General features: G+C 45.3%; 1 protein-coding gene across 1 annotated transcript in view; it reads right to left on the bottom strand.

Moving 5' to 3' along the window:
- unc5a (unc-5 netrin receptor A) overlaps positions 1 to 8,721 on the bottom strand; it is a 115,104-nt gene extending 106,383 nt beyond the window's left edge. Inside the window, exon 1 of the mRNA XM_076162749.1 lies at positions 8,625 to 8,721. Coding sequence (XP_076018864.1) covers positions 8,625 to 8,715 — 91 coding nt within the window. The 5' untranslated portion in view covers positions 8,716 to 8,721. The remainder of the gene's footprint in view (positions 1 to 8,624) is intronic.
- Between the last annotated feature and the right edge of the window lie 9,579 nt (positions 8,722 to 18,300).

Genomic DNA, 18,300 nt, shown 5'->3' with positions numbered 1-18,300 from the left:
ATGTATGTGGTAACAACTTCAAATCAATTACCTGAATAACTCGCATCCGGACATTCAAATTACTTGGTGTTAGAATGTAACACTTCTTTGTGAGCCATCCTTGGAAATATAAATTCAATTAAAGAACTCTGCATTGCAAAGAGCAAAATGCACACTGCTCCTTATTCTTACATTCAAAAGAGTGGAAGAGGACAGACATCTGGACAGTACCTGGGTGTGTAAAGGGTCGTCTAGCTTACAGCGAGAGAGCGTTGCTGAGGCTGCTGTGTTGTCAACCACACTGCTCTCACTTGTGCAGACATGCTGGTTTATTTAGGGATCAGTCAGACAGTCCAACTACATTTCTTAAGGCAGGCAGTAAACACCTCATGCTGCTGAGGTTTCTATACAGTTTAAGATACAGGCTTCTTGTGTTCCCACTGTGTGTGTGTGTGTGTGTGGGTGAGTGTATGTGTTCCTACAGATCAGAACGCCTTGAATAATATAAACAAATGTAGACACAAATATGCTAATACCAGATGAGCAAGGCCTGCACTATTAACCAGAGGGGGTACTTATTAGAATGCATGCCTCCACCCGGGCTGAACAACGGGCCAAAAGGGAAAGAAACGTATTTAATAAACAAAATAGTATACATCTCCTTAACTAGATATGTCAGTAGTGTTTGCATACTGCCGACTCAGCGTACAAACATTCCATATCATTGACAACATTACGCAGATGCTCTTTCTGCCGCGCAGCTAAGTGTTCGCTGATTAGCACTGACAGATCAGGTAAAGATAGATACGTGCCAACATTTGTCACCACTGGCGGGGTGTGTAATGTGTGTGATGCTCTCACACCACGGGACCGGTTCAGGGCACACACAGGTGTTGGCACACGCTGTAACCGTCAAAGTGTCAGATAGTATCAATCGGCAAATTTATCAGGGTAGTTAAAACTTAATTTATAAATGCCGGAAAACAAAAACGTAATTTCTCTCTGCACATTATACCTGGTGCTTCCCCAAATGGCTTTTCAGCTCAAATTAGACTGTCAAAGCTGAAGCAATTGAGACGAATTGTCCTCTACCATGTCATCAGTTTAGGAGTGATGGGGAAATACTGAACTGTGAGTAGAAATCTGCTTTGGTGACTTGCAAACACGGCCTGATGAAGTCATTAGAGGAGGTGGTAAGAGATGTATTCATTACTGGTCACCGTGTGAACCAAGGCAAGGAACTCATCTGTTTTTACTGAACATCCTGAACTCTGAATGACCGAATTACAACAAGCAATTCCCGGCTTTGTTCCAACACTTGGTTATGACGGGATGTTCTCTCCAAAAGAATGGCACATACTGGATATCCTGTTACCTGCGACTTCAAAGTAAATCCCCCCAATATGGATTATTCAGGTGATTAACACTTGGACAGGTATAGATATGATGCTTGATCCAGTCTACCACACTGACAAACACGAGGGGGAAGACGACCTTGCACAATTTAGAAGGTTGTGAGCTCTCGTTTTAGATACAAGAGAGAACAAAAGAGATCAAGCCACTTTAGATGGCTTTTGATTGGCCGCAAATGCACTGAAGAGTGCCGCTCCCCCACAAATTACCCGAGCTGCCATGGTGATGTACAGCATCGCATCTGAGCGAGCGAGTTGTGCTTGATATGTACATAAAACTACTTAATTCATCAGTGGCCGGTATGATTACGATGCAATATTCTCTCTAGGCTGTAACTATGGCAGCGCATGGTGAACGCTCCTTAATGCAGTGCACAATCTCCTTCAGAGCTGAAATGTACCAGCATCCAAACCTAAATAAATGCTTCCTCTGCTGGCTGAGAAGCTCTAAGAGTTTCTCAACGATCACTAAATGTGATCCAAGTAATGCATTAAGCGTAATTTCGTAACTCCTTAGCAGACGATGGTTTAGAAAAAAAAAAAAAAACAGTGTAAAGGGAAGTCAGGGCCAGGCTATATTTTTTCTTAACTGATGTCAGGAAAGTGCAGGTCAGAAAGCACTTCACTTTGATGGAACATGAATGCTTTGTCACGAGACATTGAAAGCCACAGAAGCAGTAATCAAGTGCAGGGCACACTGTTAAAAAAAACCAGGCTCCAGCCCTGACGGTCGCCGTGTTGTCATGATTAATTCTACTGGAGCAAGGACTTGAATCCGTTTTCCATGAGCCCGGCGTTCCTGATGGCCTTGCCAGGAAAGCTTTGCTTTAAGCTTTGAATCTGTAATGTTCAGCCCTCATTTCACCGAGCGAAACTGTGGTTTGTTCTGCGGGAGGAAATATCAACAAAGGGACCTGTACAGATCTGAGAGGCCGTTCGTTTACAGCGACATATTCCGGCTGGATGATAAACAGGGTCAGGATTCTGGGAATCAACTACACAATACACAATGCATAGGCTACAATACGGAATACCATTCAAGTGTGGAGTGGTGGCAGAGAGAAAACTGCTGGATCCGAGTCATTTTAAAGGCCTCCAGTTTGTTGCTTTAAAAATATATATAAGCCAAGAGAGCAACCAAAAGGTCGCACAACTGACATTAGTAACGGTGTATCAATACTGAATTATTAACAAGCTCGCTGCTAAAGCCAGCATATTCTAACCTTACATCACACAACATGCTGTCTGGGGCTGATCGTGCTCTGTTGACTCAGTTGATTTGCTCGCCCAAGGCACCAGGGCCCGGACACATACACATAATTAGAAAAGGTCACTGTGCCTCCTGTCTTGTCAACAAAATCACTTCAAGATGACAAATCCTGGCCGTGTGCGAGAGCCCGGCCGCTCTCAGATACCCTTGCCAATCAAGCGCCAGCAGGGCCGTCTGTGTAGCCTTAGGTGATTTCTAATTATGTCTTTTACATGCCATACTAAATGGGGCTAAGCATAATAACCAGACATGTATGCTGTGGGTGTTTTCTCCCTTCAAGGTTGAACTGGTAGCCAAAAGCATCATTGTCTGGTGTATCTTTAGACAATTAAGCTGCAGAAACATAGCCTGCGGGAAATTCATGGTTGATTATTTCCCCTTAACAAGTCAACAACCTGTACATGCGTAGAGGTTTTAGTTACCTGCCATAGAGAGACTTTAAACTCAAACAAACTGGAAAACACATATTGGACACGATGACATTAAATGATTTATTTTGATAAATTAATAACAGCAATTTCAATTAAAGAAAAACCTCTGGGCAGAATCGAACGCTCTACGTGCCAATTCACATGAAACAGCCTTCACACCGCCTCAAACTTCCTTCCTCTCAGCATTCTTTGCCGACTTTCCACCCAGTGTATGATGAAGTGGGAAGTGGCTTTCACATCGCTCCCTGGTGGCCTTACTAAGAAACTATTAATCTATGGCTCTCCATATTGCATTCAGATCTGCTCTCCCCAGCCACCAGCTGGCCTGAAGTAAAGGCCAGAAGAGGACCCAGAGGACTGGACACTCTCTTATTATGAGCTGCACCAGGACACCTCTGGGTTCCTAAGCACTTCTTCAGACAGTGACTGATGGCCAATTAACCAGTTGGGGAAGAGTATTGATCACTCTGAGAACAGAAAGGACCTGGAAACATCTAATACACAACCCTTCTCACTGTACAAATTGAGCAACCAGGCCAGCACATCACGTTTATAAAAATGCCACCCATTTCACACAAATGTCACGCCGCAAGTCTGAGCATCCAAGAGTTTACGTGGTTCGCATCTGTGTTTTGGTAGACGTGGTGGGCGAGACCGTCTGACGTGGGACTGCGGATGGGATGAAACAATAGCAAATTGCCTCTGGCAGTGCATTAGTGTCTTCTGCCGAGATTGACTTCTGGACATCAACCTCTGCATGGGTTATAAGGTCAGGTCTCATGCTAGTGAAAGAACACAGCTGCGTTCAAGGTCAGGATTTTGAGAACTCTCCATGGATATGAGAGGGAGAGAGAGAGAGAGAGAGAGAGGAGAGAGTGCGCAAGAGAGAGAGAGCAGCATTCGATTAGATCCTCTAGGGAAAGATTCATCCTGACTTCTGATTGGTGGCCCGAGGATAGATGAGGTTTGCCGAGGAGGAAACACAACAGTGGAGATTGAAGGTGATCTCCCAACTGCTGATACAACGTCTCTGACCTTCAATGAATTACCGTTAAAGTCCCATTGAGGCGTAGGGTAATCTCAGCCCACCTCAGAGGTCAAAGGCCAATTTTACCCTACCTAGAGAGAGCAACATGGATAGCTAGGAGAGCGAGCCACATTTCAGGAGGGAAACTGCCTGGCTTCCACCCCTAAGCGCTCTCGCATGGACCTGAATCATAGAAATGGGGTAATTGAAACAAAAGGGCAGAGTTTGACAGAGACGTAGTGCCTTTGCAGGGCCTCTGCACAGCCTGCAGAAAATAACACCCAGCTCCTCCCCTCCCCAAGGTTCATCCCGCGTGTGTCCTCGCCCATAGCCGCGTCCTCCCTTTACTGCTCAAGATTGCCATTTGCAAATGATAAGGACAGGGACATAGCCTTCTAAGAGACAAAGAGTGCACACATTTGTCACGGCATTCAGCTCGTCTCTCCATTGTTTGAAGCTAACCTTTGTTGGCCAGCACCATTTACCCGTCAATCCTTTACCCCAAAATGTTATCTATGCCTGTATCAATCACCGGCACTCTAATGGAGGGAATTAAATCCTGCTAACTTCGGCGGGAAAGAGGGTTTGATTCAATTTGCAGTCATTATTAAAGAATAAACACACTGGCCTCAGAGCTTAAAACAGATTTGCTTCATCTTGTCTTACAAATGAGCAATTCTGTCGCTTTCTTACTGCGGCGCGGCGACATTCATATTCTGCAAGTAGCGGAGAATTCAAAATCGGAACTCATTAGAGTACACTTGTCCAACAAGGCCAAACAGGCCAAAACAAATCATATCAAATAAAAGAGAAATACCACAATTAAAAAGACTCAACTACTTCATTCAGCCATAAGGAACAGGAGCTTTTTAAGTGTGTGCTTACCCAGACAAATTGCACCGATTGATAGTCTACCATGAGATGAATATGTCTGGTTTCATTCATCGAGGTTAGTGTAGTTCTGCTGAGGAAATTCTCAAACCCGATACGAATATCTCACCACGGTAGGAAATGACTTATTCCTGGATCCACCCCGGGTACAGATTGGTGAGAAAATGTAATGAATTATGTAAAAAGAAGAAGGTGCACAACGTTGCAATGCGGAATCTATCTAGAAACAAACTAGCAAACAGATGGAAGTGAAGGCAACAACTCCCTGGGAGAGACAGGAAATGGACTGATTTGGAGGGAAACTATTACACAGCATCTACGCCTCACCTCCTTGCTCTCCCCTGCCTCAGTACACCATGCTAATTTATTGGGTGGGTATCAGCAGACAAGGAAATAAATAATTTTATGTTAAGTACCCGACCCCTCAGCGTGCGAGTCTCCCCATTGGATCTGTCATTGAAATTCATCTCCCATGACTAGAGGGAACAAAAAGGCGTCCTGGTACTAAATTATCACTTTCATGTAAAAGACCATATTCCTGTGAATACATGGCGATCATTTGCCATGCATTAGCCATGGGGACAGAAAAGAAGCGGTTTTAAATTCCTTTTACCAGAAGGCAATTACCCCCAATAAATTATGTTAATTCCAGCTTTCTCTCCTCTTATCACGATCTTTAGTGAGGAGAGACAAAGCTGGCAAGACAACCCCGGGATGATTCACATTAGAATTGCGAGAGACGTCTGGCATGAGAGTCCCTTATCTGACTGCGCTTAGAAGTGAGAACTTGTAAATAATAGTATTATGCAATAGACTTCATTGCTGCCAGTGTTTTAATGGGCATCTCTTTGCATCACCACAGGTTTACACCCCGTGGAAATTGCTCTGAGGTGACTGTTCGCACAAGTAGGAAGTAGCCTGGTACCAAATCCCAGGCTCCCTTTACTGATCCAGACAACAATTGCTTGGCAACGCTCTCATAGGACGGTGGGGAAAACAAAGAAAACTACAAGATTTTTATTTTCCTCGGCAAAGACCAGTGGGTTTGTGGTGATCTTTAATTAAAAAAGAGACTAACAGGCGGTGGAGTGAAGGCTTTGAAAAATTCATCAGGAACTACAGCGCTAACAAGGGTTGGAATAGGATCTGGATACGTAAGCAAAACACACATGTATGTATGTAAAACCCTCCAGGAAACACTCCTCCCCCACAGACACACACCCACATGTACACGGGTATACACACACGTAGACACACGCACACACTCACTACGCATACCAAAAACATCAAGTGCTGTGCGTGTGCAGGCGAGGCAGGAGCAGCTCTTTGTTCCTGGGGCTGCGAGCAGAGCTGCTCCCTCTGTCCGGCCGTCAGATCACTCACTACACAGCGAGAGGGAAAGTGCTTGGCTAGCTCAAATCTAGATTGACAGCCTCTACCTTTATTACGGACTGAATTATGTTTCCCTGCAAAAAAGACAAGTCTGCTTTTGATGGCGACGGACGCCGAGTCAGCGCCTTCTCCCTCCCTCTGCCCCTCTCTCTCTCCCTCTACAGAGGATAGCTGGAGTGATCTCGGTCAACATCTCATGCTGATAAAGAATCGGCTACTGAATTACCTTCCAATCTGTTCCTGGATCTCGCTCTGTCCTATAAAAGTGACCTATAAGATGTGTAGGGAGCTCATAAGTAGGCTTGTAGTGATTTAATGTGTGTTAGAGGGTGACACAGGGAGGGAGAGGGGAGGGGGGGACTAGAATTGGGGTACAGACAGGACAGAGAGAGCTAGAGATAAAAACTAATTTCCCAGATAACCCTGCGTCAATCCATTTCCCCCTCTACCTGTTTGTTGCTGTTGGGGGCCACTAGACGGAGCGAGGCGGCCCAGAATGCAGGCAAACACAGCGGACGCGCTTGCCAGTCACGCGGCAAAACAATAAACAGACGAGCACCATCACACCTATGGGAGCTTTAGAGCCTCTCCCCATCATCCTAAATGGAACGTCTTTGGACTGTGGCACCCAGAGGAAAAAAACAGATGTGTACTCAAAGATAACATGGAAACCGCACACAGAGAGAGAGAGAGAGAGAGAAAGAGAGAGAGAGAGAGACAGAGACAGAGACAGAGACAGAGAGAGAGAGAAGACCAAAGCGTGCTAACCACAGCGCCGCCCGTTCAAACCCAGCAAACCAGACAAAACACATCACTCTCAACCTACATCATAAACCGCCGTGTAAATACCACTGCACTGCTATTTACTTAGCTTGATGTATGAGATCCCTGGAGCACGACTGTTTATTCTATCCTAATATATTCATAATTATAATCTAATTAATGCAAGAAGAACCCCTCTTAATTCATCACTTCGGCCTCCTGAAGCAGGAAGACACCATTACGCACACTTTTTTTTTGTCTTTTACACGTTCTGTCCACTTTGTAAAAACACCAGCAAAAGGCAAATTGTGTGTGAAATGTGTGTGTTGGACACACACTGGGCGGCTTCCAGCTGTGTGAGGGAGACAGTCAGCATCCAAGGAGAGCAAGTAAAGTAAAGTGTGTCAAAGTGAAGCACTGATGTCCAGCTGGTGCATCTGAACATCAACTCAGACTTTGACACACTTTCTTTACACTCATATTTACACAATGACTGGTATGGTGCGTTTGATGTCACTATTAATAATTGTTAAATTCCACAAATATGAGATTTAAAGTCAAATTAACAGACTAGAGGAGGAATTTCTTAAGACTATTTCACATATTACTTATTCGTGGCTGCTGTTGCTAGACTAACAAGCTGTTTGTGATTGCTCCGTACATCATGGCACATTTGGATATGGATCAGGCCACGTCATAAAAATGTATCTCATCAGTGTGTGCTGGTCCTCTACCAAACTCCTAAAGCTGTCATGCGGCAGGAATCATTCCCCGGGCCGGGAGAGGAGAGGAGGAGAGGAGAGGCTGCAGTATGCGGGCTCTAAATCTACGGTGTTCGGGCTTCTGCTTGTAAACTAAAGCCCGGTCGCTGTTTATGCGCGAACGGGGAGCACAGTGTTGTGTTGCGTTTCATTGTTCGCTGGCCCATCTGTTATTAAAGCGACGATTTGGCTCCACGCATGTCCATCCGCGCAGGTGGAACCATAACTTCCCCAGGCTAACAACAGACAGAGACAGACAGACAGACAGGCAGGCAGCGTGGCTATGTCGGGGAAATACATCACATACATTGAACGCGGCTCCGGTGTCGCTTTCGCCATCTGGTTAAGTTGCGTTCAGGTGTTAAGTTTGAAACGCCTGGTGGTCGCGTCGGTAAGGAAACAGATCTGCCCCCGGTAACCTTGACGCTTCTGCCTAATTGATGAGCGTTAGTGCAGCAAATGACTGAACAATAACAGACGGCGTCTGTGCCAAACCACACACACACACCCCAAAACACGTACACACACACACAGACAAACACACGTACACCCAACTTAACACGTGCGATTCTTTTACTAGCATTTATTTTCGTTTCATCCGGGAGAAAAACACACGCGTAAATCACCCAGGACGTGTACCCAAATGCGTAAAACCTGAAAAAAATAAATGCGTAAGAAATAAAGCAAAGTGCAACTCACCAGTGCAGGTGAAGCCAGCGAGCAGCAGGCAGAGCACACCGAGCGGAGCGCTGAACCGACAGCGGACAAAGGGGCCCAGAAGTGCGGGCATCGTGTTGGCTTTTATCGCCTAAGTTTGCAAAGGCGGTGAGTGGAGCAGAAACACCGGCAGACTGAGCTGATCAGCGTCCAAAGAGAGTCTGTCCTCTGTTGCTCTTCACCTCGTGTTCACAGTCTTCTCCTCAGCACGTCTCCAGCCGCCGTAGCGTGGCCATCACCATCACCAGCAGTATCCCGGTCGTGCGTCTTCGTTGCTCAGAACAACGCATCACAGGTGTGGTAAATAAACTGCTGCCTCTCTCTCTCCTCCTCCGCCGCCGCCGCCACTGCTGCTGCTGCTTCCTTTCCCTTCCTATAAACTACGTCTCCAAAGCCGGTATCCGTTCACAACTCTGCCGCTCCTGTAAGCTGCCGGCGGAGATGCTGCAGCTTTCTTGCCTCTAACTCGTCACTTTGCAGTCGCACCGAGAGAGAACACCTTCTTCTCCCGAGCACGGTTATTGTACAAGAGGACGAACATCTGCTTGCACAGCAATGCTGGAGCTGGAGTGGAGAGAGAGAGAGTCACTGGGAGCTGCGCTGCGAGGAGCAGAGCGAGCAAAACCAGGAGCGGAGTCTGCGTCCTCCACTGGAATGGAGCGTCCTGAACTCGCCCTACTGTTATATATATATATAAATATATTCTCCCTTTCTTAGCCGAACATTTGCATATCTCCAATAAGCCTAACCACGGCTCATACTGGCAGAGGGGGAAACCATCCGTGAGCCTGCATGTATGCTTTTCATATTTTCCGCATAGGAGGAAAATGATGGATATGATTCTGTCCTGCAGGAATCAAATGGGTGCTTTGCATACAAATCCATGCAGATCACATCTGCATGTCATTGAGTCTCTGCTGCTTTGTCTCTGGGTATTGTGTGTCTCAGTGATGGACAAACACAGAGGAGGAAGCGGGGAGGATTAGCGCTCCCACGAGAGGCTACACCTGTCAGCCGACTCAGACCAGGATGTGACTGATGTTTCACGCTGCGCTCCTCATTTCTGGAGGTGTCAGTGGAGCTATTGCCAGAGTGTTCAGCCATGCCTTTTACAACGCTGCCCCAATCGACAGCAGATTATTAATACACTTCAGAGAGGGTTTTGTGTCTTTGTTTATCCGTTTCTTCACTCCCACATGCTAGTCAGCGGAATAATAAGTGGAGGCAAAGATGTGGACGGCGGTCACAGCAGCTAATTATGGGGCTCATGTAGATGGATGATTCCTCAGATAGAGCTCAGCTATTATACTAACTCATTAAGCCTTCTCTCTTACCAGCATGCCTTGCTAAAGGTCAAAGTCAGTCAGAGTGGCAGCGCGCCGCACGTGCACGCCAACCATACTGCAGCGGTTTGATGATGAAATCCTGGAGGGCCGCCGAGGGCGAGGAAGAGGAGCCACAGGGGTGACATGTGAGAGAGCGTCTCGGCCAGGTCAGAGGTGAGGTTGTTGGTAATAATCTGGCTGTGTTATGATGCTGATGAGCTGCATGTCCCATCATGCAGTGCGAGCTGGAGGGAGACTCACTGTACAAGGGAGATGTGATCAGCTGAGCCGATCACAGAGTCTTTCTGTGTGATTAAACATGGATCGCTTCATGTTAGACCTACATAGTGTTTGGAGCCGTCTCGTGTTCGTGACCTTTGTGGCGTTCTGGCGGGTCCAGGACGCTTCCTGTTGTTCCTTCAATCAGACTATGGTGAACAATCAGCACTCTTTGGGGAGTTGACACGTCCACTTGTCCATCGATTTGTGGTGTTGTCATTAATTTTTCCTCTCGCCCCGTCGTTGGGGTTGAGTAACAATATCCAGAGACTTGAAGCAGCTCGTTCCTCATGCAATCAATCACGGGACGGTGAGACAGAACGGGCGTCTCTCTCCAATCGGCTCCAATTACTCACAGGCAGCTGTGATCCGGAGAGACGCGACTTTGCGACCGAGCGGCATCACGAACGCATTAGGCTCATTTGTATGTCACAGAACGTTACTGCGTTCGTTCCCGAGGTGCCTCCATTCCATAACCTCAGCAATTACGCTCGATATGTAGAACCCGGAAAGACAGCTGATTCACAAGCTCGATAAGCATCGATCCAACAAAGGTGTCCGGCATGAAATTAATATTATTTATTGTTTACAAACAACCGAGACGGTCCCTTGAGGAGGAGGCAGTGGAGCTTCTGACTGTCTGCGTTCCTGTACAGAGCAGTACAAACACACACACACACACACAGACAGAGAGGGAGAGAGAGAGAGAGAGAGAGAGGGAGAGAGGGTGTATCAACTTCCATCATGACCACAGCTTCACAGCCTATTGTTTTGTTTATATCAAATTAAACTGCAATGCTACTCCAGAGAGATATAATTGACCACAGTCTCAGATTAAATGACTGTAAAGATCTTAATAAGCCATCAGCGGATTGCATATTACATTGCAGAACCACTTATGAGGCTGCAGCCCAATGAGAATGAAATGGGAGGGGGGGGTTAGATTTGCATGCCGCAGCATTTTAGCCATTAATTAACATGCAAAACGGCTGCACTGTGATCAATAGAGTATCAATTTAATTACATATTATTGATACGGGGTTAGGACGTAAATTAGATGCCAAACAAATCCCAAAGCACAGTCTGCGGCGGTGTGAGCGAGGGTATTACATGAACATCACGCCGTCTACAGTGGATGATGGCCGTTGCTATAGGAACTCACCTCCCCCTATATTCTCTGAAATGACACTGAATAGCCTATTTGTGCCATACGCGGAATTCATGATAAAGTTGGCAAAACACATGTTTACGTCTAACTGCTATAAAAGCCGTCACCGCCAGGGCATTAGGAAGACACATGGGCCTTTACTGCACACCGGCTTATTGTGCAGACCTCAACACCCAACGCACTAGTTGGGATTTTATGACGGGAATATGCGAGGCGTAGCTGGGAATTTGAGTAATGAAATTATTTCACACAAGTGGAAGACAAAGTGCGGACCTCTGTGTGCCATCAAAGCAGCAGCGCTGGCACACCGAAGCCAGGAGGAGAAACCCCCCGGATGAGAGACGGGAGGGTTTGAGGAACAGACGTAAGGAAGAGTGCGGGGAAGGAGATGAAGGAGCCTCGCTCAAGGTCTCTGGTTTCCACGGCACAGACTGCTGATGAAGCTGAACCTCCAATATGCCGCCACTTCAGCTCCGATGATTTCTCAATTTTACAGATATGGCCCCAGAATGTGATTTGATGAAAATGTAAAATGGGATAACCACCAAATCGTATGAAATGGAGCCGTATTTCTATTCCATGACTATAAATCACACAGCAGACGCTCCCTAAAAATAAAAAATTAAAGTCGATTTAGCGTTTTTGATTGAAAGTACAACTCTCCTGCCTTGGAGGGAGAGCCGGCGTCCGGTCGCAACCTTCCATTACCGTTAACTTTCATGGAGATTCTTCACACACTTCCTGAGACTTTGTTGTGTGTGTGTGTGTGTGTGTGTGTGTGTGTGTGTGTGTGTGTGTGTGTGTATGTGTGTGTGTGGTGTCCAGACTCGAGCTCCCAGTATTTGCTCAAAAACAGAAACGCAAACAATTTATTCATAGAATGTTTTTTTTCTCCCTCCTTTACCAAAATAGATTCCTCTAATCTGAAACATTGTGTGTTGTGAGTTTGGCAGTGTGTGATGATTTCATTTTCTCCCAGACTCAGGGGGTCATAAATAAATTTACATTCTGTCAGAAAATGAACTAAGTGACTAATTCATCAAACCCACTTCTTAGCACTAAAACCATTCAACACATGGTAACCTGATACACAAGCGCCTCACAGCTGTGTGGAGCTCTAATAGGCGAGGAGGGAGAGGAAGAGGAAGAGGAGCGTTTACATTTTAAAGACGTCGTAAAAGCGATAGAATAAAGAAGAGAAATGAACTCGTGAATGACACGTTTCCAATAAACTCCACTTCTCAGAGGCTGCATTTTCGCATTTTTGAACGCTCAATGAAAGGCACACGCTTAATCACGTCCAAATGAGATGTCACGCCTGCTGCTGTGCTGCGGGGCTGCAGGAACATACAGATTCAGTTTAAGATGGGGAATCTGTACAAGTTTCCTGCTACGTCAACACCAAAATGGGCCTGAACTCAGAGTGATGTGGCCACTTACAGATGGGAATCCTGCACCTCTTCACTCCACAATGGCGGATAGTAAAAATGTCATCACTGAGCTTTTTTCCCACAAGTTTTCTTTCCTCTGTGTTTTACTCCTCTCAGGAAAGATTTCCTGAAATATGTTTCCTGCACTGGCGTTATTTGTTGTCGCGAATGTCACATTGTGTGTGTGTGTGTGTGTGTGGGAGGGGGGAGAGTGAGACTTTGAATGATGCTGAATGTTTTATGACTCCCTGCTTTTGTGCCAATCTTTCCCCAACTGCCACTCTGAGACTCTGATGTTGGAATCCCACCATCTGGCAGGGTGGTATTAGTCATAAATACATATTACTTTATGTTTCTATATGACTGAGCATCAAAAACACAAATAGCTGCATCCTGCCAAACAAAATACACTGGTAGTGACGCTTCACCGCACGGCCGCTTAGGGAGGAAACCGGAGAAATGGTTCCCACACTGTGTTATGAGTCCCACAGGTGGTACATGGAGCGCCCCCTAGTGGTCCAGAGGGGACCTTTGACATATCAGCACAGAATCAGAGTATGTAAAATGTATGGAAATTCTGTTATCATGGTAAATCCAATGTTTTGGTTACACAGTGGCTCAAATTTTAGTAAATGTAAACATGTTTATAGATGTTTTCATATGAATGTTTGCTCTGGTGTGAGTTTGAGAACCATCACTGGTGCTTCTATTCATACATTTTGATTGTTATGCATTATTTTGTAAAAGTAGGAGCCGTTCCATCCTCAGAGTCTATTCGTATGCGTGTGCCGCGAGGTGTCGATGTCGGCTTTTTATGTTCAAATCATATTAGTATTCTGCACGGAAATGTCTTAAGATAACGAATAGCCTCAATAATTTCCCGCTAATGTGTTCTCTTTTCACTCGGCAATCATTTTGTCACATGTTCAAACTCATAGTGTCACCTCTTTTTCATGATTTCATTACAAAAAAAAAAAACCCAATAAAGCCAAAGTCTCCTTTGCTGCCTCAGCCTTAGAAAGAGCGACTTCCATATTAAGACATGAAAGATGAGACTTCCAACTGTAAAAATGTAAGAAAATATTTGCACGGAATGATCAAAACAGACAAATCTTGTGTGTGTGGGGGGGGAGAGTGCGTCCAGTTTGGTTCCCAACTCCAAAGCGATGACCTTCACCCATCCCAGCTGCGGCGGCGGCGGCGGCGGCGGCGGCTCGGTCTTACACGAGTAAAGGTGTCACGTAACAAGAATAAACGAGACAAGTATTTGTCACATCAAAACTCAATACCCTGACATTTGACGTGCAAATAGATACGGTTACTATGTTAATGGAGCGAATGGATTTTCCTGTCACACAACCCTTCCCAGTTCAATGACACTTTAATTAACTGATATTTCTGAAGATGTAGGTATAAGAGAACCCTCGCTTAGATTTATGCTGCAATTATACTCCGGCACAAATGCTTTTCTTGGAAACCTTCTTCAACATATTTTGACGTGGAACCCTGATGTGATCTGTTTCTACCGGCGTCCGCATCCAGCCAGAGGTAAATTCCTTAATAGACACGGCCGGCAGAAGGCGCACGTATGCGTTTAAATCTCTATGTTTCTCTTCTTAGCGCCTATTTGTGAGATGTCCAATCTATTTGTCTGAACACCTTCTTGCAGAGATGTCAGAGCCGTATTGATAGAGAGCAATTGGGAGGCGAGTGCACATATTGTTCACTCCGCACATATCCTGCTCATTCAATTCTGGGAAATTGCTCTGCCTTCAAAAGAGGTTGTCATTATTTTGTCACTCAGCATCCCAGGTGACATTTACAGCAAATAACCTCGGAAGCTAAGAGAAACACCATAGAGAAAATATGAAGTCATCCACGAGCACCCAAAAACATGTCTGCACACAACACACACACACACACACACACACACAGGGGCTGGGAGGGAACAAGAGAGTGTCCGTGACGAGGTAAACGGACGGGTGGAGGATAGGAATTTTGTGTTACTGACTGAAACACGTGCACCGCCATTACATTTCAGAAGCTCATTCACACCTCAAATAAACATTAATTTTGCAACAGTGTTATCCGGCTGATTTCCATGTCTGTAGGGTGAAAGATAAAAAGCAGTTTGATCTCTTTAACAAAGCGACTTGTCCCCGTTTCCTCTCTCTCTCCCCCGCGAGTGTGTAACGTGTCCTCAAGGCTCAAACGCATGCATACATACATGTGATTATCTCTATGTATAGCTTCCACAGGTGCTGTACTGGCAGCATACTGGTAACGCCTTTCATACAACAATCTCACTCACTCATGCGTCTCCCTCCGTACCTGCCAGGATGACAGATGGCTGCATTACCCATCGGGCCCAAATTCGAAAAAACGGCTGCCTTGATTTTGATGCAGGATTGCGGCGGCGGCGAAGGTGAAGAGAGATCCAACTTGACTTCTTCTTTGTTTACACACACACACACCCACACACACCCACAGAAAAATGTGATCACAGAACTTTGGATAGAAGCTCATATTAGTTTTTTAAAGGTCATATTTGGGAGAATGTTGCATCCTCATGTTTAAATTCCTGTGTTAAGTTGAATATTCTGAGTATTAACATTGGAGCTGAACTCAAACCTGCTGTTAAAGGCGATTACATCCCTAGCAACCTGCCTAATAATGACATCATTGGATTAATAACAGAGATAATGAGCTTATCTCGCCTATTGCAAATTGCAGACGGCATTTGCACGTTTTAAACAGAATACATTAGGTCATATTAGAATATTAATGGAAGCTGTTTGAAGAGTTGAAGAGCTTAATGGTGTGGTTCAGGTCAACCGGCGTCCATTTTACAGGCCTCACTCATTAAGAGGAAATACTCCAGCTTCCTCTTGGGTCCAGTCTCTTCCCCGCCGCCATTTGAACCCGGCAGCATCGCCGATTGAAATAGAAGCGATTAGGCTCCATTCCAAAAAGCACGATGTGGAATTAGAGGGGCGACAATGTTTCTGTTTCCTCATATGTTACAGCCAGGAGGGACAAATTGAACCAAAGTGAAGGGGTCCTGATGGCTGTTTGTTGCTGTTACACAACACATTAATGCATTTACAGGCAGAGTGCACTAAAAACACTCAACCCTCAAAGAAAAAATGCTCTAAAAATAAGAAAGAACAGCAAATTTCATTCTTTTCAAAGTGGACACACTGACGGAAATGTTTAGTTATCTAATGCCGTCTAAAATACAAGGACAAAATAATGACTAGAAGTCTATTCAGGGAGCTGCAGACGGGGAAGGAGAAGCTTAATATGTGCGGGACGTTCTTACAAGCATGTCAGAGCAAACTGAGTGAAAATGCATCCAAATGAGGAGCAGACAGGCATTTCCTTTGTGTTTCATGACAGACAATGATGTATATATTTTGCCGGTACTTCAAAGCCAGATTACGTTCAGGAATGATCACCCTTTCAAATCAATCCTTCACTTTCTCTCTCCTCTCTGTCGTTTTTTCCATTTCAGAGCTTCTTTTTCCCTCCTAAAACTAGACTAATTTATGAGTTAAGACGCAGAAATCCCCCATAATGACTTGAGTGTAAACAAGCCGCCTGGTTTCTGGTGACCCGGTTCAGAGAAAGTTGCCTTTAGATCAGTCGGACCTCCCAGCAATCATGGAAAATAAGACCGTAAAAATAGTTCAAAGAGCCGTAACAGCACTCCGCCGAGATTCCCTTTCATCATTTATCTGCTGAACCTCTCCATCAGCAGAAAAGTGCTCCGTCGGTTTGGTGCCTCGGCGCGCAAACAAAGACAGATTTAGCCTGGAAAACACAAACAAAAACCGTCTTCGCCTTCACACTGGCAAAGCCGGAACGCTGTAATGACAACGACAGCGCTCATCCCGCAATCCACGTTGATTAAGTGCTGTCATAGCAACAAAAAGTACCTGAACGGGCTTTGCTTTTGAGGACAAACACCTGAAGCAGTAGATTAGTAAAAGCCTTAAGTTAGGGTTGTCTGAGAGAATGCCTGCGTGACATATTGTTAAATCTCTGCCAGCTATTGAGCTTGTAGGGTATCATCTGCGGCCCACAACCAGGGCTGAAATTGATGAATGATGCAGCTTGAAAGGACTTGTTTAGAGTTCAGTGAGAAAGCCGTCCCAAATAGATTCAGAAGATCACATGTCAGCAGGATACAGAGATATTCTTACGGGACCAAGGTTGTGTGTGTCAGAGAAATTTTATCCAGCTTCCTGATAGAGTTCATTTTTCTCCCCTCCACCAGTCCCCCACCCCTCTGCCGCTGCCCCCCCGCCACACACACACACACACGCACACACACCGGCGCCCCCTTTTATAGGAACAACAGGGGATTTATGGGAGGGGATGACATATCAGGACAAAAGTCACAACGCTGCTTTATACGGCCTGTGTGAGCAAACATGGGGTGGGTGCAAGGCTGTGTGTGTTTGTGTGTGTGTGTGTGTGTGTGTGTGTGTGTGTGTGTGTGTGTGCGTGTGCATGTGTGATCATGAGGAAATGGAGCCACAATGTATGAAAAACAAAACTCAAGGATGTGATGGCAATAATTACAACTTTTCCCCCCGTGCATAATTACAACTTTGTATGGGATTATTAGCGGAAATCCTTTATTATGAGATTGCCCCCTTATAATTACGAGTCAGAATTATGGGATGTGACTCATAATTACACCCAAATTGTCTCGGATAAATATAAGGTGTGTAAAAGTGATTAAGAGTTTACTTTTAAACAGGACATGTTAGTTTAGCATTGGTTCAGCAGAGACAGCGAGAGAGAGAGAGAAAGAGAGAGAGAGAGAGAGAGAGAGAGAGTGAGAGAGAGAGAGAGAGAGAGAGATAGAGATAGAGATAGAGATAGATAGATAGATAGATAGATAGATAGATAGATAGATAGATAGATAGCGTAGCAGCGGTTAGCGGCTGTAAATCAAAGGACTCCACCATTACAGACGGATCTTCTCAGTCTATTAAAACCAATACATGCCACTTAGCGTCTAAGTTACGGCCCGTCTGCGTGGCGTTCCTGATGCCTGCTATAACTTAGGATTCCATAAATCACATCAATAGTATTCAGACTCTAATGCGACTGACAAACTTTAGAGCTGATTCTCTTTTTATTGCTAAGCCGCAACAGTGCCATGATTTATTCATACGGGTGATCTCTCTGTACACTGGAAATAAGAGCCGCTACAATATTTTCTCAGGTCTGCATAGAAACGTGCGTGCTGCTGTTTGCTTTTGGATAGGTATGAACTGAGAGAGGCCCGATGTATTGAGCGGTTTCCTTTGAACAGAGGCAGGAAATAGATCAGATCCCGAGTCTAGAGCACAATTATCAACTGATGAGCAACGATCACACTCGTTCTGGTCAATACCAAAGTACAAAGTTTCAAGCATTCGCAGTTTGGGTTTGAGAAGTGT

This window comes from Genypterus blacodes, unplaced genomic scaffold (genome assembly GCF_046128005.1).
Source record: "Genypterus blacodes isolate CSIRO-AG114 ecotype Tasmania unplaced genomic scaffold, CSIRO-AGI_Gbla_v1 ptg000128l_1, whole genome shotgun sequence".
Classification (NCBI taxonomy): domain Eukaryota; kingdom Metazoa; phylum Chordata; class Actinopteri; order Ophidiiformes; family Ophidiidae; genus Genypterus; species Genypterus blacodes.
The sequence above is the reverse complement of the archived record's forward strand: the minus strand, read 5'-3'. Positions and strand labels throughout refer to the sequence as shown.